Consider the following 20,919-nt stretch of genomic DNA (forward strand, 5'->3'; position numbering starts at 1 on the left):
TTGTCAGATGCAACCTGACGGTTGCATCTGACAGAGAGAGCTGTGGTTCTTGAAAGCTTATGCTACAATAAAGTTGGTTAGTCTTAAAGGTGCTACTGGACTCTTTACTATTTTGCAACTACAGACTAACACGGCTAACTCCTCTGGATCTTGGAAGGTCTGCTGCAAAAGCTCTGTCCATTTCCACAGAGCTTGTGCAGGAGATGTATGGATGGTTAGAAAAAAAAATAAAGAGCTCTGTGCAGATAAGAAAAATACCTTTCGGAGGAAAGGCTCAAGCAATGTATACACATTCCAGGCGGGGGGGGGGCGGTTTCTATACGGGAAAGCATTCAAACCTGCAAACCCCCACCACCTCCATGGCCCAGAGTGATCTGGTCCAGAGAGCTCGCTGTCATTTGATCCTGCTGGGTATACAAGCAAGAGTCTCCGAGTGTGACCTGGAGCTTCAGAGTCTGAGCCTCCTTCTCGGGGCCTCCAGGAGGACTAATATATCAGAGCAAAGGGCCAGAATCAAGAGGGCAGGCTATTTTGCGACTAGCTTGAGAGCGGCTGCCAATGAGTCAGTGTGCTAATGGAAGAGGCTCCCCTGGTGTAAGGCTGAAGCAAAGGGTGGAAGCCCACAACCACGGGGATCAAAATGAAAAGTCAACCTGACAGGGATAATGACCAGGGCTTTTTTTCAGCAGGAACGCGGTGGAACGGAGTTCCGGCGCCTCTTAAAAATGGTCACATGGCTGGTGGCCCCGCCCCCTGATCTCCAGACAGAGGGGAGTTTAGATTGCCCTCGGAGGGCCATCTCAACTCCCCTCTGTCTGGAGATCAGGGGGTGGGGCCAATGGCCATGTGACCATTTTCTCTGAGGGCAACCCACTGAGTTCCACCTCCTCTTTTCCCAGAAAAAAAGCGCTGATAATGACATATATAAATTTTGAAATATTTGAAGTGCAAAGTGTCTAAGTGCTTGCATACATGCTAATAAATATTACCGATCAGAGCTCCATCTTGGGCCAAGATCTTCTGCTGACCTGTAAAGTGACCCACCCTCCACTCATCAGGCAGTCTTGGGTCCAACCCTGTTCCCACCAGGCCCCACCTGCACCCTACCCCGATCTCCCAGGAGCCTCCCCTTCATTCTCAACGCAGGATCTGGGAGCTGAAAGGGATTTCGCCATCTCTACCCACTGGCTCCAAGAGAGCTGCCTGCAGCTGGGCATATGGCAAGTACAGGAGAAGCCTGCTTTGGGGGACAACTGCCAGCAGCCATACCCAGGACCGGCTGCTGACAGCAAATGCCCCCAACCAGCTTGCCAAGCGCCAAAATGGCTGGAACTCAACGTGGGCAGGGCTTTCCTGCAGCTTCCTTGTGGCCAGACGGGTGTGCGACTTAGTCTCTGTTTGGGAGTCTTGCCACCACCACCACCCCATGACACGCCCGGTTAGCCTCACTCACCAGCCTCTCTGCAGCCCAGAAGAGAAGATTCTGGACATCAGTTCTGTGGCTGATGTCTTCCCAATAGGAGGAGAGCACAACCACGGGCTTCACGTTGCCCCACGGCAGGTAGTAATACTGACAGCCTGTCAGGGAGATAAAGAAGCATCTCCAACTGGTCCTATAGCCAAGCTTCGTCAACTAAGTCCAACACATGTCTGCACCCAAACTTCCTGTGCTTTTAACTGATGCCTTAACAACCACTAGGGAAAAAAATCAAAATCTGCTGCACGGAGTTGGTTAATCCTTCAACCAGGGATTTTTTTCAGCTGGGACACAGTGGAACAGAGTTCCGGAACCTCTTGAAAATGGTCACATGGCCGGTGGCCCCGCCCTGATCTCCAGACAGAGCAGAGTTGAGATTGCCCTCCGTGCCAGTGGTGCGGAGGGCAATCTCAACTCCGCTCTGTCTGGAGATCAGGGGGCGGGGCCACCGGCCATGTGACCATTTTCGCTGAGGGTGATTTAAACTTTTAAAAACTCCCCCCACGTTCCCCGTGTGAGGTCATCGGCCCTGGGAGCGTGCGTGCACTTTGCACGTGCACATGTGGTACCAGGGGCACCACCTCCGGCCAAGAGTTGCCCCGTGCTGGCATCCCACTGAGTTCCACCACCTCTTTTCCCAGGAAAAAAGCCCTGCCTTCAACCGTACCACCAGCTGTTCTGCTCCCATGATTATCAAGGCATCCCGCACCAGCTACACTTTTTGTGCAGGGAAAACAAAACTTTGGCTTCAGATATTGCCAACTTCACAGAATGGGAGCCCAGGCAGGCAACACTTTGAACAGCAAACAACACAAAGTTATGGTTAGAGGTGAGACAAAAATGATGAAAATCGGCCCTAAGAAACGTCCCGAATAGACAATGTCATTCTTCGAAGCACTGGTGGAAATCAGTGCTCTTTATTGTCCTGCTATTTACACTGTACTGTGGTTTTATTTGGAAATTACACCAAACCATATTTTGGAGAAAGGGCAGAAAAGTTTCATGCAATTCTAGTTCCAAGCAAAGATACCTGGTCGGGATGTGGAAGAAACAGACTATTCTCTAAGTGGGTTAGTCACGGTGGGCTGTGAAGTCATCTTTATGAATCTCTAAAAGTATATTGGACCAAAAATGTCTGTCTTTTACTTTTTGAAGATGCCTCCTCTGAAAAGATGTTCTTGCATTCTTATTCTAACTATTGGCATAACATCTTGAACTATAGAAAAGAAGGTCTATTTCAAGGGCAGGCCTTGGGCAGAGGGACACCTGTTACCAGCAGGAAATCCTACGCTACAGCAGGGAGGCCAAACAAAATCTCACATCCTCCCCCCCCTCCCATTTCCTGCCATTCCTATTCCTCCCCACTCCTTACCATCAAACACAGCCCTGCTGAACTGCGTGGTGGAGGCCAAGGGCAGGCAGGTGCTATCAAACTTGTTCCCATAGTTGCCGATGCTGACCTCAAATTGGATGGCGTCGTCAACGTCTTGCAACATGGTGGCCGAATAGAAGGCGGCAAAGAGGCAATACTTCCTTCTACGCAGGTACTTCTGCCGTGTAGAGAAACAGGAGGGAGGGGTGTGCATCAACTCCAGAAGCATCCCTCCCCCTCCCCTTTGGATGACCGGCCAGTCTGGGCATGAGGCAGCTCGAGAAAAGAATCCCCGTCCACTAGGCAACCCGCCCCCAGCAGGTCCATGTGCATGAGACACATCCTGCGGCGGAGCTTCCCAGTCTCTTGTCTGTGCGGACAGGCAGGGGTCAACCACTGCCCGATTCTCACAGTTACGGCAGATTCACGCAGCTCCCACGATGCCCCTGTGAGCTTTCACCCTGGCTGTCTCTTTGCCTTCATGAGGAAAAGCAAAGACCCGGGGGGAGGAAAGACAAACGTTTCCCTTCCCCTGCCGACTACTTCCCCCCACATCACCCCCTCCCCAAGAAGCTACTGTTTTTCCTCCAGAGGAATGGCCTGTTACCCATGGCCCTAGAGCCAAGTGTGGCTCGGTACAGGACCACAATATGGCTTTTTTTAAAAGAAAAAGAAATATTTAAGGTCAGATATACTGGCAATAGAACTGCCAGGTCGGGGTTGGGAAATTCCGGGAGATTTGGGGGGTGGAGCCTGGAGAGGGCAGGGTTTGGGGAGGGGAGGGTCTTCAGTGGGGGATAATGCCATAGAGTCCACCCTCCAAAGCAGCCATTTCCTCCAGGGCCGCTGATCTCTCTCACCTGGAGATCAGTTGTAATTCCAGGACATCTCCAGCCACCATCTGGAGGCTGGCAACCCTAACTGGTGGGATAGGTAGGGTGCTAAAAGCAAATTATAGGAATAGATTTTTATGAGACTAAAAGGCTTTTTAGAGAAGGGAAAGAACATAAGAGAGGTGAGCATCTGCCAGGGCTCCGAGTGCAAAACATGCACAGGTTTATGCCAGTGCACAAACGCATCTTTTGAGTTGTTCTGAATGTTAACATTTTGGGTTCTTTCATTACAAATGGTTGTGCACCCATTACAGAATCATGTTGGAAATGGAAACAGCTCTGAAATCCACGTTGGGGGGAATGAGATCAAGGGGGAGAGAAAGAATGGGTGGAAAAATCCGTGGGTAAGGGTATCTTGCCTCTCTGTACCAATGACTCTTTTTGTACCTTCACTGAAGCAGGAATAATGTATCTGAGAGCCAAGCTACAAGTGACAAATGACACTTGAACAGCAAGTGTATTTCTCCCTGTTCACTTGCACTCCACTCAATCCACTTGCCGTTCAAGTGTCATTCGTCACTTGTAGCTTAGCCCTAATAGACCTGCCCAGATACCATCAGACAGAAAGAAACATTAAAATATTCAGGTCTTCCCTAAGCATGGCAAACTTGCATCAAAGGCAAACTACCAGGGCACTTCAATGGCTCACAGCCACAGAAAATGTAGCTTCTCCATTGCATAGAAAATATAGGCACTGATGCATTTATGTCGTGAAAAGAATTCCAAAAGTACACATCATCAGGGACGAAAAGAGTGGGTGTGAGCCATTATGGAATCCATAGGTAACAGCTGCCTATGATATGCAGCAGTTTCTGCACCAGACGGGCTTCGCATTGTTGTCACACCGCCAGGAGCTTGGTTTGACCTTGCCAGGGTGCGGCTTATAACACAAAACTGCCTTGATGAGAGAATGGCAGGACACAAGGAGGTACTGCAGGCAATAACAGCTCAGCATCACCACCTCCTGATCTTTGAAGGGGCATCGTCTGCACAGAGGCTTTGAGAACCAGGGATGGAGAAGGACGGTGGGGCAGGCCAGAGGAAAGGTGGCCGGAATGGCCCATTACCTCCACCCTCAGGATCTCATCAGCAGCGATGTCCTCCACTTTCTGTTCAACGTGATCCACCAACTTGGTCTCCAGTTCTACCAGCAATCGCCCTCGATAGGCAACACCCTCTCCCTTTGGGATGATAGAAGCAGACGATACTGTTAGGAGACCCTCGTGTGTTTCGGGGGGGGGGGGGGCTGTGTCTTTAAACTTCAGAGCCGTGTTATTTCACGGCCACCTTGTTCAAAGTGGGTTTCACTTTGAACAAGTGCTGTCCATCTCAAGAACGATTGACTCTCACTTGAGCTGTGAGCCAAGATGGCACTGCATTTTCCCTGTTTCTGGCTAATCAACACTACCATCCTGTTTTGACAGTTGGACAGGCTTAAGAGACTAGACCAAACATACACCGATGATGTTTAGCACACCTGCAGCAGCCTACATTTCGACAAGAACAGGTGTAAGATTTGAGCCCATGTCTCCCAAGTCCTAATCCAACACTACCAATGCTACACAATGCTCTCTCACTCATTCACTGTATTGCATTAGAGCTACACTCTGGTGCCATTCCACAGAGAAATGCTCAGACACTGATATGTATTTGTCACAGGTTACGCTAAACCAAGATTGACCAATTGGAAGAACTGCTGGAAGAAACAGTTGTAATGAAGACATTTTACACTGTGTACAAAAACAGCACAAATCTGGTAATCAGAGTACCTGTAACTACTGTTCATCGAGTATTCTTCTGTCCAGGCACACATGGGAACTGTGCATGTGTAAGATGGCCTGCACATGCGCAGTTCCCAAGTGGGACTGCACAGAAGACACACCGATGAAAATAGGGTTGCACCTACCTGTAATTGTTGTTCATCAAGTGTTCTTCTGTGCAGTCCCACATGGGAACTGTGCATGCACAGGCCAGCCTACACATGCGCAGTTCCCATGTGGGACTGCACAGAAGATATAATGATAAAAATAGGGTTGCACCTATCTGTTACTGTTGTCCATCGAGCGTTCTTCTGTGCAGGTACACATAGGAACTGCGCAGAAGACACGGCAATGAACAGTAGAGTTGCCCTGTGTCACAAACAGCCCTTCAAAAGGGGTCACCTCACCTTGCCCATGTTGAGCTCTTCGTAGGGGTCTGGAAATCCCGTGAACTCTCTCGGGCTGCCATAGAGGTTTATGTAACATGGCCCAAAGGTTGGTAAGAAACCCAACCCATCATCAACTGAAGGGAACACCAGAGAGAGAGAGAGAGAGAGAGAGAGAGAGAGAGCGTTCATTATCTTGAAACTATGGAGGTAGCTTGTCAACACACAGACAGAAAAACCTGCAAAGCTCTCCTATGATGCCCAGCAGATTTTCCCAAAGGCTCTTTCTGAGCCGAAAAGTCCGTCCCAACGTATCAGGACTCACAGGCACACACCTGAGTTGGTCCCAAAGCAGTCACCTTGAGGGACTCATGCCGTAGAGTGGAAATAAATCCTCACAAATATTCAAAACTTGTTGAAATTTCCTTTCATTTTTTTTAAATGAATGCAAATGGTTTGAGCTGTTCTGATGTTGGCAGGTTTTGAATATGAAATATAAGCTGTCAACTGTCAAAAATTAATTACCACACCATCTTCTTATCAAATGTAATCAGCGATTATGTTGCTTGTTATTGACCAACTGTTTAAAGTTTTAGAACAGTCTTATTCCATATCACCTACCTATTCTATTCTAATATGAAATGCCACAGTGAACTTGATAACCATCACATGACTTAAAGGTAAAGGTAGTCCCCCATGCAAGCACCAAGTCACTACCGACCCATGGGGGGGACGTCACATCACAACATACGTGCGATTTTTTAAAAACTATCTTATGGGTTCTTATCAGTGGTTCCTTAATCCTGGCGGGGTTTTGCCTTCTTCTGGGCACAGAGCAGAGGTCACTGGGGCAGGGGGGAGATAGCTGTGTATTTCCTATGTTGTGCAGGGGGTTGGACTAGATGACCCTTGGGTTCCCTTCCAGCTCTATGTTTCTATGTAACACAAAGGATAAGAGGAGGAAAGCTTGCACATGACTCCGCACCTCCCTCTGCAGCACATCCGGGGATGCTAGTGAGGTCCCACCTTGCCCTCCATGCACAACCTCAAACATGCCCCAGAACTGTCCACAATGCCCAAACATGCAATGTTGGAAGCATTCCTTGAAGGGTGAAATTCAGAAAATTTTGTTAGTGATTATGTCAAATAAAAATATCTTCACACATCAGCTTCCAAGTAATGCAAAACAGCAGGGGGCTTTGAATGGAGTTTTAAAATGGCTTCCAGCCAATTGTGTGCTGTGAGAATTGGGCAACAAGTAAATTTTGAAAACCAATACTACCCATACAAGGAAATACCAGCCAACAGGTATCAGATATTGGAATCAAACATTATTAAGAGTCAAACAGAAAGATTAAATTTTCAAAGACTGGAAAATATTGGAGCAGTGGTCACAGAGTATCAGACGAATATTTGTCTTCAACATTCAAAAAGGATAATTTTGAGGGGAATTTCCAAAAAATGTTATTTCAGCTTTGTAAGGTGGGGGGAGAGATTCAACACGGGCATCACTGCCCTACTGTGGCCAAAACAGGAAACTTCTGAGAGACGAACAAGGAACCCTCTTTGCACCGATAGGCCAGAGAGGGTCACATGGTACTCCTTGAGGCCTATAAAAGCTTCCAAGTCACGTTCCCAGCAGAGAGGCCGGCTCTTCGGGGTTACAGCCTTGGCCGCTTTTGGCAAAATGTTTGCTTGTGTGCATCCTAGAAAGAGTGCAGTTTTCTAGTCATGTCACACAACAACACAAAGCTACTAGGGTTGCCTGGTGTCCAGTTTTGAACTGGAGAGTCTGGTATTTGATCTTTCTGTTCAGGAAATAAATTGAGAAAATACTGAACAGACAGACGTCTGGTATTTTCTAATTAAGCAGCCCCGAGAGCTGGAAGGGCAAATCCAGGAGCGACTCCATTCCCCCCCCCCTTTGCTCCTTCCTTCCATCTGCAGCCGTCCTCCTCCCGTGCAAAGATTCAAACCCAGCTAAGAAAAAAGTGCCGCGCAAGAACCAGACCCAGTTCATCAGTCCCAATCACCTAAAGATCTCTCCCCCCCAGGAACGCACATGCACGGCGTGCAAACCAGGAGGGTGAGTGGAGCTTTGTCTTCCAGCCAGATCATTTGGGCAAGCCAGATTTCACCCACATGCTGGCCTACATTTTTAATCGGTAGGCACCAAATAGCAACGTTGGGAAGAGGGGAAGAAGCTACGGATGAGTGAGAGGAAGAGGGTGCTGCTGCATGCTAAAGAACATACTGTCAGTTGCTCTGAAAGGCTTCACAAGGCCAGGAGAGTCATCTGAGGCACAAAGAAACAGGAGAGAGAGTTAAAGCAGATTGTCAGGCTCTCCGGGGCATAGACAGAGTGCCAGCCCAGCATCAGGCCAGCTCGGGGAAAACACAGGCGGGAAGAGCTCTCAAATGAGGGCCAGAGGATAAAAAGAAAGACCTGGTTTCCAGTGACCCTTCGAGCCTAGTGCTCCAAGCGAGGGCCAAATAACTCACAGGACCACCACTGCATTTATTCCTTGAGAGCTGTTTACTGAAAGCATTTGTCACATGGTAGCCCACCGATCTCTTAAGATGAAAAAACACTCCCAGTCGACCAAATTGCCACCAGCGGGATGGATTGTTAACATTAACAATTCAGGAAAATTCTCAAGATCTAAGATACATTAAGGGAAGATACATCAAGGAGATGCTGAACAGGGTCACGTCTAAAATAGGGCACGGTGAGTCTACACGGCCACACCAGCAGACGGTCCGTTTCTGAGCTGGTGTTCCAATTTCTCTTTCCTTCCAAAAAGACGATATTTCCAATATGCTTTGAGATCAGTTAACGATATTTATGACTCTACCACTGGCCAGAGTGGGGAGGCTGGTGTCAAAGGTAGCTGGGGGGGGGGGAGGCTTTGCATTTTGGTGTTAACTTTAAAGCCCTTAGTGGACTGAGACCGACATATCTGCAGGACTGCCTCTCAGCACATGTTCCCCAGAGAATGCTCTGTTCAGCAGATAAACATCTGCTGGTGGTACACGGCTCCAAAGAGGTCTACCTTGCCTCAACTAGGGGCAGAGCCTTCTCGGTCCTGGCTCCAATCTGGCGGAACTCTCTGGTCATTTTCACATATCTTTAAAATAGTGCAATACTCACAGAAGGCTGGCGGCTTCCTCACGCGATTTTGATGCCATCCGTTTACAAAATGCCACGAAAGCGCCATCATCACTGCCTGCCTCCATTTTGTAAGCGGATGGTGTCAAAAATCATGCAAGGAAGCCGGCAGCCTTCCGTGAGTATCGCGCTATTTTAAAGACGTGTGAAAACGGCCTCTGTCTGCGCAGACCCGGGCTTGGCAGGATTTGCTATCTTTCCGCCGGACCTGCAAGACAGAGATGTTCCGCCAGGCATATGATGGTTGAGGCAGACGGGCTACCTAACCAGCCCGCTGTCCATCTTCTGTTTTGGCATCTTGTGCGATTATGTGGACTGCTGTTTTTAAGTAATTCTGTATTGTAGGTATTTTTATCTTGTTTTATGCTACCGTGTTTTATGTTGCGCTCCACTCTGAGCCCACTGAGGGAGAGCAAATTATAAATATAAATAAATAAAATAAAGGGATGAGGAGGAGGGGAGATGATAGCCAAAGACATTCTCAACCACTACCATGCACACTGCAACTGCAAAAGCCCCGAAAGGATCTGGGATTATTTTGCTCGGGGGCAGGTTAAGCGGAAAGGATGGAGAACATACAGCTGGGAAAACCATCGGAAATGGTGACAGAACTAAAGAGAGACACTGAAAAGCACGGAGAAATCGTTATCTTCAGGAAATATCTGGCACAAAACATCGCACTGCAGTCATGGCTACAAGGGACCAGCGTGGGCCAAGAGTGCAGAGAAGAGGGGACACATCCAAGTTCTGGAAAACAGCCAACGGTAGTGAAGCTTGCGGGGGCTAAAGGGGACAGAGGAAGGTCACCTTCCTCCCCCCAACCCCAGAAAAACTTCCTGGTCAGGCTTTTGGGGGGAATATATTGTCGAAGGCTTTCATGGCCGGAGAACGATGGCCAGAGAACCATCTTTTGGGGGGAGTTGAGAAACGACCACTTGCTGGCCTCGGACCCCCTTGGTCTTTCTCCACCCTCAACTTCCGAGGACCCAGGCCAGATGACAGCTATACCTTCCAGTTCCCCTCCTGGGGCTGAGATTCGAGACATGCACAGGTGGCTGGTGCCAACAATGTCATTGTGAGTGACGCGGTCCCTGAAACAAAGACAGGCATTTTTATTTAAATGTTTTAAATCACTGCATTATCAACTGTTATCCACCTTGGGGTCAGGAAGGAATTTTCCTCCAGGCCAGATTGGCCAGAGATCCTGGAGGTTTTTTGCCTTCTTCTGGGCACTGGGGAGTGGGGCTGGGGGAGGTAGTTGCGAATTCCCAGCATTGGTCAGGGGGTTGGACTAGATGACCCTTTGGGTCCTTTCCGGCTTTCCGTTTCTATTTTTCTATCCTTAGCTTGAAGAAAAATCTGGGCCTCCCTTTTTCCATGGAAATATCTCCAGGAACTTTGCAAATCTCATGCCTTCAGAGCTATTCTAAACTATGACGCTGCATTTAGAACTATTGGCGTGGTAAGTGAGGACGGATCTCCTTGGCCTTTGTGGGGAAGAAGCTGATTTGGCAGAAAGAGGTAGCTCCATCCTGGAGTCTAGGAAAAAAACGGGGACAGGCGAGCCGCAACTGCCAAATTCTCCTTCTATAAAATCACATCGGATCTCCCAAACACTTCTAGCCCTGAGGACGCAGGTCGGGTGCTTTTCTCCTGGGCCTTAAACCGCAGCTGGACTTGGGAGAAGTTAGGAGGGGAAGCGCGTCCCATCTCTTCTGTCCACACCAAGGAAAGCAGCACCTATTTAATTTCATCTTCTTTTAAAGGCACAGGAGCAGGGCCGGCAACAAAAAAAGCAGGCAAGGTTTTCCTCCCTCTTTGTGTCTCACAAAAAAGAAGCCCCGCTGTTCTTTCAGTTCCGAGCACTCGCAACTTCATTCACTCGCAAACTCACCAGTCCAGGACTCGGATCCTCAACTTCTCACACATGGAAGGAAACTAGGAAAAGGGCAAAGGGGAGGAAAGGTCAGCGGGATCAGTTTGGAGCGGAAGGCACGCGGAAGAGACTCCAGAGGAAGCCACCCCCCTTTGCTCACCATGGCTGGGAGGGTGATGCTCTGATTCCACTGAGGGTTGGCCGTTTTCTCCAGGACCTTGCTGCAGAGCTGGGAGAAGGAGACAAGGCATGGGGTGAACACGTCCACCTGATCACCGTCAATCACAGCTCAAGATGGAAGTATTAGGCACAGACACTGAAGGTGGGAAGTGAGGCTCAGAAGTCAGGAGACTTTGTGTGCAAAAGGCCATGAACAGCGTTGGCTCCCATAAAGAGAGCTTCAGCCAGGAAGGCAACAAGTCTTGGAACTGCATCAGATACCTTGCAGTATGATCAAGACAGGTAGCCGTGTTAGTCAGTTCGTAGCAAGGGACCAGTAGCACCTATAAAGCTAACAAAATTGGTGGCAGGGTATGAGCTTTTGTGAGTCACAGCTCACTTCTTCAGGTATCTGAAGCTGTTAGTCTGTTCGTAGCAGTAGAAAAGAGCAAGGGACCAGTAGCACCTATAAAGCTAACAAAATTGTAGGGTATGAGCTTTTGTGAGTCACAGCTCACTCACGAAAGCTCCTACCCTACCACCAATTTTGTGAGTCTTGTAGGTGCTACTGGTCCCTTGCTCTTGCAGTATTGAGTTCAGAAACCAACTCCTATTTCACATGCTAAAAAGACAGCTATCTTCTGTCTGTGAGCATCGGCACATCAGCAATGCCAGAACTTTGGCAGTGTCACAGATCTAACTGCTATACAGGAAAAGGTGGGTCATGAAATGCTGACGATTCTCTGAAGTTGGCCCACCCAGCCCAGTAACGTCTCTTCTGAGGCCCGTCCCATTCCGTCCTTTGACCAGATGTGCCAAAGTTGGAACTTGGGATCTCCTGCCTACAAAATAGGTTCTCTAGCCCATCAGAGCCTCTTACCCTCTGACAGAAGCCCACCAGCTTAATGGGATGACACACTTAAACCAGTTCCCCAGGCTTTGTGTGACTGAGACAGGGAGTTGCTTTCCTGCCCCAAGCTTTCCTGGAGGAGATCCGACTTACCGTTTTTCCAGCAAAGGTAACTTCCACAAATGGATCCACCAAGTTCTTCTTGTTGCTCTCAAACCCAAAGATCTGCTTGACGCCGTCCAGGATAGCATCATCCACTAGAATGGAACCGAAACCAGAATGTACAGCTAACGGTGCCTTCGGAGCGTCCTGCAGATAAGGAGCTACAGGAAATCCTGGCATCGAACGTGCTTCACCATCCTTGACTGCTGCCTTTGAATTCTTAGAGGCTTCCCCTTGACTCGCCTATCATTCCAACACAGAATGGATCTTGCAGGAAACTGAACTGGTGGGCTAGTAATTACCTGGGGGAGGGTCTCAGAAGCGAAACAATACTGGCCACCTGCGCTGGTGGAACCCGTTCCCTGTTATGATTTTGGACCCATGACCTGGACACCCCAGACAAGCCCACTCTTGTCAGATTTTAGAAGCGAAAGCAGGGTCAGCCTTGGTTAGTAATTGGATGGGAGACCTCCAACGAAGACCAGGATCGCTAGCTATGTGGATGCAGGCAACAACAAGCCGCCTTTACTTACCACTTGCTTTGAAAACCCCAGCAGGGGTCACTAGGACTTGATGGCACTTTCTACCGCCATTGTTTTAGAAGTGAGTCTTTTCAATTTCGTTTGTTGTTGGTGAAAATGACTCCCAATTTTTTTTGCCGTGCTTTCTTGTCTTGAAATGTGGGCCATTTTTCATTCAGAATGTGAGCAAAGGTCTCTAAAGACTGTTAATTTTTTTAAAAGTTAGGCTTACAACAAGTACATCACAACAACAGGTGTGGAAAAAATAGATGGGGCTTGCTATTTACCCACAGCTCTTTTGTTTTGTTTTGTTTTTGAACTGCGCAGTTTAAGTTTTAGTGGTGGAGAGGCTGCGGGTTTGTAGGGAAGGAGGGGGTTAGTTGACATTTTTGTGGTACTTTGCATGTTTAAACTTTGGATTTCTATACCGTCTTGAGTCACAAAAGAAAGGTGGTATATAAATAATGCAATAATTAATGAATAAAGTATTTCGTAACGTTTTAGGGCAGGAAAAATGATGGGAGCAAATAGCCTGAAACTTCCAGGACAAGAGATACATGCAAGATGTGGGGTAGAGCAGTTTCCCTCCTCACCTCCCAAAAAGTGCGTCTTTCGCTCCAAACGTTGAAAGGGTCAGACATTCCACAGAGCGCTGTTTGGCAGTGAACATGCTCAGGACTGCAGCCACGTCTCCCACTGCAGGGTGGCTCCCGTTTGCATGGGATCATTTATTCAAAATACGCCTCTGGCTTCCGCTTCTAAAGCTGCCAGGACCTTTCCCTCAGCAGGCTCACCTTTACACTTTGCACAACAATTGAATGCTAGCAGCCCAGAGGCCCAATCCAACCCCCAGAAGATCCTGCAAGCCCCCTGCCCCTTTATTAGGCATACTGGTTTTTCTCCACAAACAGAGACCAGAGGTGGGCTGGCCCTTTAATTGGCCAGGGAAGTTCCTAGAAGGCCACTGGCGACCAGGAGCACGCAGAATCCAGTGGCCCTGTGACCTCCCACCCACAGCCACATCCTAGGTCTGAAGCAGCACCATGAGGGGGCTGTACTGGGCTGCGTTTACCCCAGGGCTGCTTTAACACCGAATAGGAGAAAGGGGCTCTGGCAGCCCCCCACACCCACCAAGGTGCCATCTGCAGTCTCCTCTGAGGCCTCTTCAAGCTAGCACAAGGCAAGGCAGAGGCAAATGAGCTCAGGTGAGCAGCTCAGGTGCACAACAAGGCCAGCTCTCTGTCAAGGCATGTCTCGGCATTCACACTGGAGCCAGGGAGGGGGGAGGTAGCCTGCCGCTGGTTCTTCTGCCCATACTTAGCACAGAGCCTTTTACAAAGCATTTTTCACAGTTCACTTTTCTTGCATGGAAATATCATCGCAAGGTGCCAAACTCTCACAATCCTTTCACACAATCCTCACAAACCCTCACAAGCCTTCCTGACGCTTCACATAAATGTTTCCATGTGTGTTGGAAGACACATTTGTATGTCCAGAGCAGTTAGCTGTGTTAGTCTGTAGCTGAAAAATAGTAAAATAGTAAAGAGTCCAGTAGCACCTTCAAGACAAACCAACTTTATTTTAGCATAAGCTTTCGAGAACTACAGGTCTCTTCGTCAGATGCATCATCAGCTTTTGAGAACTACAGCTCTCTTCCTCAGATGCATCATGCATCTGACGAAGAGAGTTGTGATTCTCGAAAGCTTATGTTACAATAAAGTTGGTTAGTCTTAAATGTGTTATTGGACTCTTTACTATTTTACTATTTTACATTTGTATGTGACACTCTTCTACTGAAAGTTCAGACGGGCTTATCCCACCTCGGTTCTTTCCTGACTTTTCGCCCTACATGCCTCCAGCCTCCCACACCGAATGGCACCACTCCGCCATACTCACTCTGGGGCAGGTCTTCGGCTCGGTAGATTTTGAGGGAGAAGTGGGCTCCTCTAAGGCACACCCCTGTGGGCCGGAGTATGTTGCCCTCAATGTCCTCCTTGTCTTCGGCACCTTCCTTCTTCTCCACCTGCAATGCAGGTAAAGGGGCTGCGATGAGGAAAGAGGCCTTGGAGACCACTCGGGAATCCCATTCCGTTTCCTGGGCTTCAGCAAGGGGAGGCTGGGAGCACTGAAAGAAGTAGCCCCTTCCCTCCTCACTACGGCAGTGCAAGGCATCCATTGGCAGCACAATCACACACACACACACCCCAGGCACAAGCCACATTTTAAAAGAGGTCTCGGCACATGTGCCACCAATGAGAGCCAGTGCAGTGCAGTGTAGTGTTAAGTGTTGGAAGAGGAGGATTCAGCGCTGTCCCTTTCCTTAGGTTTCAGAGAAAGAGAGGTCAGGGCACTCTGTTTACTGCTCTGACTATCCCTTTGATATGTAGATTGCTCTTCTCAGGATTTCCTCCTCCTGACTTCCTCCCTCTCACTTCTTCTCTTCCTGGCATTGTTCCAGGCAACACCTCTTTCCTTCTCCTCCCTCCATCTTGGCAGCATGGATGCAGGCCTTGCCCTAGCACCCATGTCCATCCGTAGACTAGATGGGTAGTTAGGATCTGTCTCTCCTCCTTTCCTAACAGAGTATGGAGTTCCTACAATAAAGAACTCTCATTTTTTTCTAAATATAAAGCAAGTGTATGATATGTTATTTGTAGTGAGTGAGTGAGTGAGTGAGTGAGTGAGTGAGTGAGTGAGTGAGTGAGTGAGTGAGTGAGTGAGTGAGTGAGTGAGTGAGTGAGTGAGTGAGTGAGTGAGTGAAAAATGTTTGATACTGCCTTCCTCAATTTTTAATTCGCATCGTTGCCATGCTGAACACATTTCCTAAGGAGTAAATCCCCCTGGAGACAAAGGGATATCTACACATCATGCTGAGAAGGTCACTGCATGTGGCCCTTATTGCCACCAGAGGCTGGAGCCCAGACTCTCTGCAGGGGCCACGTTGCCAGTGACCGGCAAAGGCTAAAACCCTTTCGAGGGCTCCTTTTCAGGCTGTGAAGGAACCTGGGGCTGGAACTACGGTTTCCAGGTCCCTGTAATGTCCCAGTGGGAGCCTGGGGGCCCGAGGCTTATCTTTGTTGTGTCCCTGCACGGTCCTGCGCCCACGTGATGGCATCACTTCCAGGTGATGTTACTGCGCGGGTGCAGGCACCCGTGCACACTTCGCAGTGGGCCAATTGGGGTCTCAAACAGGCTGAAATCGGCCTGCTGCAAAGCGTGCACATGCTCTTGGGGTGGTGGCATATCATCGTGCTGCCCCTGGGAGCACACCGCAGCCAGTTCCCACACCCTTCTCCCCCACTGGCCAGGTAAGTGGGGGCGGGGGGTAGAGGGTGAACGTGAGGCATCCCCCGCCCCCACTGGGGGAATGGGATCCCTGCCTGGAACCTGGGCCCAACTCTTTGAAAACCAGCACATCTACTTTGGCCCTAAATGAGCCCTGGTGCCACAATAAACATGCTACTGTTTTTAAGGCACTGCAAGACTCTCCGCCTTTCGGCTGCAACGGACTGACGCGACGTTTTCCCTCTGGAACTGACCACTGCCGGAGACTTCCTGAAGGCGACAGACTTGCACGCCCCACTCCCCTCCCCTGATCGATCTAGAAAAGTTGGGAGCCAAGAAGCAGGGGCTGGACCGGGCAGATCTGCTCTCCTGCAGTGACCCACCCATATCTTCGAACCCCCGTACTCACAGGTGCCTCATCGCCAGGACCCAGGACGTACAGGCTGACCTTCAAGTAGCCTTTAGCGCCAGCTGAAAAATCTTCCGGGTCTGAAAGCAGCAGCCACTTTCGGAGGAAGGCGTGCTCTAAAATAAGCGTTCAACAGAAAACCGTATTGGCATGGAATAGCTCAGCTACCCAGTTGGAGCAACGTTGACCTCACCAAGAACTACGGGGCTGAAACAGCGAAACTTGCAGGACGGAGCAGTTGGGGCCCCAGAGTGGGGCAGCCCATTAAAGTAAGAGCTTAGGAGGGTATTTTTCTGTCATGACACAGGATGGGACTGGGACTGGAGGGGAGTCCACGTTCCAAGTCTACACCAAGCTTAGAGAAAGAGTGCTTGGCTGGGCCTGAAAAGCAGTCAAAGGCAAGGGAGGGCAGCAGAGGGTCTCCAAAGACTGCGCCAAAGAGGGACTTTCAGCAAGAGCCCCTTTCCAGACAAATTCAGGAAGGAATTTTCCTGCAGGCAAGATTGACGGGGGGTCCTGGAGGTTTTTTGCCTTCTTCTGTGCACAGAGCAGGGGTCACTGGGGAGGGGAGGGGAGTTAACAGCTGTGAATTTCCTGCTTTGTGCAGGGGGCCGGACTAGATGACCCTTGGGGGATACCTTCCAGCTCTGTATTTCTATGTTTCCAAATGGCGGCTGCTAAATCCCTCTCTTCTGCTACGAAGGGAACTGCCTTCAGATCTGGATACTGTGCCCTGCCATCCCCAAACAAGACTTTCTCCCCAGTTACGGCTCTGGCAACTCGGCTGGCCTTCAAGCGCTGTGGCTCTCTCTAAACGTCCTTCTGCTCCCTCCTCAAAGTCTGCCCCCGCCCCCCCGCCAATCTTTTCTTCTAAAGCTCTCAGTAAAAATGTTTGGAAATTTGGCTTTTGGAAGAAACAGCAACACGCAGCATCCCTGGATTTCCCTGCGCTGCGTCAAGCATATTCGTTCCAAGATTGTTCCACTCACTGGGTTCGGCGTAAACCGTCCCAACGTCCATCTGTAAAATTCAACCACAAACAAACCAATGTTTAGGAAATCTTCCATCAGGGTTTCATAAATCTGCAGGGCTGCTCTTCAGCAGCCCAACACCAGACCTCCACACCCATCTAACGCGAAGGTCGCATCTCCTCCCCTGCCAGGTTTTTGCCAAGGGCGGCAGCAGCAGTGAGGTGGGGCATCTACTTCCAGCAAAAGCCTAGGAGGCCAGTCAAGGAGTCACCCTGCCTGTCCTCCTTGGCGAACTCAAGGGAAGGGGGGGGTCTCTCTTTTCCAGGTGGTCCTTTTGCAGGAAGCAAAAGCCCAGCACATGACAAAGAAAAGCCGGCTGGCCAGGATGCCCGCAAAAACATCGATCCCTTTCCTTAATTATACAGTGAAATAAGGGCCACCATTACCCGGAATTCTCCAATAACAGAGTCTGTCCGAAGAGAACGGGAATCAACAACCTGAAATACAAAATGAATAGCAACACCTCTTAAGATTTCTGTTCAAAACGACAAGCTTTAGTTTGGGTCTTTAGGGGAACACAGATGCCCATACTTCTGAGCACTGCAACTTAATACGCACAGTGTACCCCGCTGTCACATGTCTGAAAGCCAGTCTGGTGTGGTGATTAGAGTGTCAAACCAGGATCTGGGAGACCCAGGTTCAAATCCCCGTTCTGCCCTGGAAGTTTGCTTGGGTGACCTTGAGCCAGTCACACATACTCCGCTCAGACTACCTCACAGGTATCTGGTATCTAACAAAGGGAGCTTTGACAGTCCAAAAGTTATACCCTGGAAATCTTGTTGGTCTTAAAATTGCTACTGGACTCCAATTACAGAAGAGAACTGGAGACAGGCAGGAGGCAGACAGACAGGCAGACAGACAGATTTGGCCTCATATTTAAAATCTTCATATTTTAATGTTGGCTTTTGAGGTTAAATTCTGACATCGTATCAGAATTTCACAAGGTGAAACATACAGTGAATTTTGAAGCAGGTTCGCAACTTGCTCTAATGAGAATAAAATGGCATCAGGTCAACAACATACAACTAGCAAAGGTCTTAGCGACACGGAACAGTCCCTGTGGAATACGGGGGCCTTTCCCCCTCCCCTCCATGGCTGCCCATATGAGCTGTGCTCTGTGAATCGAGGAAGCTGGCACACACACGCCCACCATCCCAGACTTACAGTGATGAAAATGGGTTCATCGAACAGCTCCATTGGGGATTCAATGATATTGAAGAAAAAGGTCTGTGGAATAGAAAAAGACATGAGGTGCGTCCCAGACTCCACTAAAAGCACACATCAGGGGTGTGCACAATCCCTCAGCAATGCACTATAGCGAAGCCTGCCTGAGAAGACCCCCTCTAGGCACGAGCACAAAAGTTATTCTTGTGCTCTGTGATGGCCACCAAAAGCCATCCAAACAAAAAGGGTCTTAGGATGTTTCCGAAAGATGATCAGGCTCAGGGTTTAGAAGGGGATGGGGAGCAACCTCCATTCTTTGGGCCGAGCTACAAGTGACGAAGCACACTTGAATGGCAAGTGAACAGACTCGGGGCCAAGCTACAAGTGACAAATGACACTTGAACGGCAAGTGGATTGAGTGGAGGGCAAGTGAACAGGGAGAAATACACTTGCTGTTCAAGTGTGCTTCGTCACTTTGTCACTCTACAAGAAGTAGAGTTCTTGTTTCACCTTGTTATTTGTCCATTTTTCCTCTTTAGTCATATACTCCAAAAGTGGAAGCCACTGTTCTAGAAAGTAAGATTTATAATTTGGATTTTCCCTCTGTTTCAGTTGCTCAGTGATTTTCTGCATGATAAAATGATCCCAGATTCTAGATTTCCAACTATCTATTGAAGGAGCAGATTTTTGCTTCCATTGTGAAGCTATTGATAGTTTGGCGAGTGCCAAAAGTGAATAAATAAGGTTTAGGCTATTTGGTGGGATCCCTGGGTCCTCCCAATAGTTTAATAATATTATTTCGGGAGTCTTTGGGATCGAATGACCTGTTATAACTTTGAGTTCTTCAATTATTTTATCCCCAAATGAGCTAACAAACTTGCAACCCCAATTATCTTTCTGAGCTTCCGGCTCTTCCTCACCTCATCAAAAACTGGGCCATTCCCTTTCCGGATCCGGGTTCTCTTGGTTTGTCCAGCCGCTGTGACCTTCACCACAGGCTTGATGTTGACTCCTGGAAACTGCCGCCCTTCAATGATTCGCACCCTGATCTAGAAGTTCACAGAAGAGGAAAACTGGTTGCCATCAAAGTCTAGGAACCTGTAAGCCAGCCTCCGCCAGAGGGAAGAGCTGAAGCAGCCAGCAAAAGAGCGGCTTCAAATAGAGGAAGATGCCTCGATGCTTCCCATGTATGCATTTCACTGTAATGTTTTCACAGTGCACAGCAGGAGATCCAGAGGAGTTCGCCGTGTTAGTCTGTAGTAGCAAAACAGTAAAGAGTCCAGTAGCACCTTTAAGACTCACCAACTTTATTGTAGCATAAGCTTTCGAGAACCACAGCTCTCTTCATCAGATGCAACCTGACGGTTGCATCTGATGAAGAGAGCTGTGGTTCTCGAAAGCTTATGCTACAATAAAGTTGCATCTGACGAAGACAGCTGTGGTTCTTGAAAGCTTATGCTACAATAAAGTTGCATCTGACGAAGAGAGCTGTGGCTCTCGAAAGCTTATGCTACAATAAAGTTGCATCTGACGAAGACAGCTGTGGTTCTCGAAAGCTTATGCTACAATAAAGTTGGTGAGTCTTAACGGTGCTACTGGACTGTTTACTACACAGCAGGAAAGGGGCAAAAATCCACTTCAGATGGTACAGAGAAATGCAGGAAGAAGCAGCACAGGTCATGACCACTCAGAACGAATCCTCGGCCCAGGGATATCCACCCGACCGACACATGCCACATTCCGTATGTGCAGCAACCCACTCTTCTCTTACCATTTTGGTTCATCTGACCCACTGATGTTCCAGCCTGAAGATTCTCAGCATTCATGTTTTCCTAAGCAAGTTTCTAGCTCTCATGATTCTAGCAAATGACTTAAACATGCATAGGCACTAGGTGGTGTCCAAGACTATCTCAAAAGCCAGAGGATAGATGGAGCAGGGATTACCACAACAGGACTGCAGCATCTTGGCCCCTGCCTCCCCTCCCAATTGTCTTTCCTCCTAATTTTTATCCCAACCTTTAAGATCAGGTAGCAATTTTCCACTGGCCAGTTTGGCTAGGGATCCTGGAAGTGTTTTACCATCTTCTGGGCATGGAGCCGGGGTCACTGGGGCTGTTGGGGGGGGGGGTAGTTGTGATTTTCCTGCATTGTGCAAGGGGGTCGGACTAGATGACCCTAGCGATCCCTTCCAACCCTATGAGTCTTATGATTCTAAGATGCCTGGGAAACGTTGCTCTTGTAAACAGGATCAATTAAGCAAGCGTGCAGTTACAAAGGGCACTGTTTGAATGTGTGCAAGTTATTCCAGCTATTGCCGAATTTTAATTGGCTAGAATCGGGCAGGAGGGTGGTAGTTAGGCTCAGAACTCCAGCCCTACAAGCAGCTTGCTCTGGGTCCACCTTTT

At 48.9% G+C, this 20,919-nt stretch overlaps 1 protein-coding gene across 2 annotated transcripts in view; it reads right to left on the minus strand.

Moving 5' to 3' along the window:
• Window positions 1-20,919, minus strand: part of DYSF (dysferlin) — a 191,918-nt gene that overhangs the window by 127,487 nt on the left and 43,512 nt on the right. Inside the window, exons 7-21 of one of the 2 annotated variants that reach the window (XM_054990483.1) lie at window positions 19,435-19,563; window positions 18,515-18,577; window positions 17,737-17,787; window positions 17,309-17,339; window positions 16,320-16,435; window positions 14,522-14,648; window positions 12,096-12,199; window positions 11,094-11,162; window positions 10,952-10,995; window positions 10,066-10,148; window positions 8,143-8,184; window positions 5,910-6,025; window positions 4,810-4,923; window positions 2,850-3,027; window positions 1,454-1,578 (exon numbers count right to left, since the gene is read on the minus strand). In XM_054990483.1, the coding sequence (XP_054846458.1) occupies window positions 1,454-1,578; window positions 2,850-3,027; window positions 4,810-4,923; window positions 5,910-6,025; window positions 8,143-8,184; window positions 10,066-10,148; window positions 10,952-10,995; window positions 11,094-11,162; window positions 12,096-12,199; window positions 14,522-14,648; window positions 16,320-16,435; window positions 17,309-17,339; window positions 17,737-17,787; window positions 18,515-18,577; window positions 19,435-19,563 (1,392 nt within the window). The remainder of the gene's footprint in view (window positions 1-1,453; window positions 1,579-2,849; window positions 3,028-4,809; window positions 4,924-5,909; window positions 6,026-8,142; window positions 8,185-10,065; window positions 10,149-10,951; window positions 10,996-11,093; window positions 11,163-12,095; window positions 12,200-14,521; window positions 14,649-16,319; window positions 16,436-17,308; window positions 17,340-17,736; window positions 17,788-18,514; window positions 18,578-19,434; window positions 19,564-20,919) is intronic. The other variant, XM_054990484.1, reaches the window with a different exon arrangement.

The sequence above is a fragment of the Eublepharis macularius genome, chromosome 10 (assembly GCF_028583425.1).
Source record: "Eublepharis macularius isolate TG4126 chromosome 10, MPM_Emac_v1.0, whole genome shotgun sequence".
NCBI classification, from domain to species: Eukaryota; Metazoa; Chordata; class Lepidosauria; order Squamata; family Eublepharidae; genus Eublepharis; species Eublepharis macularius.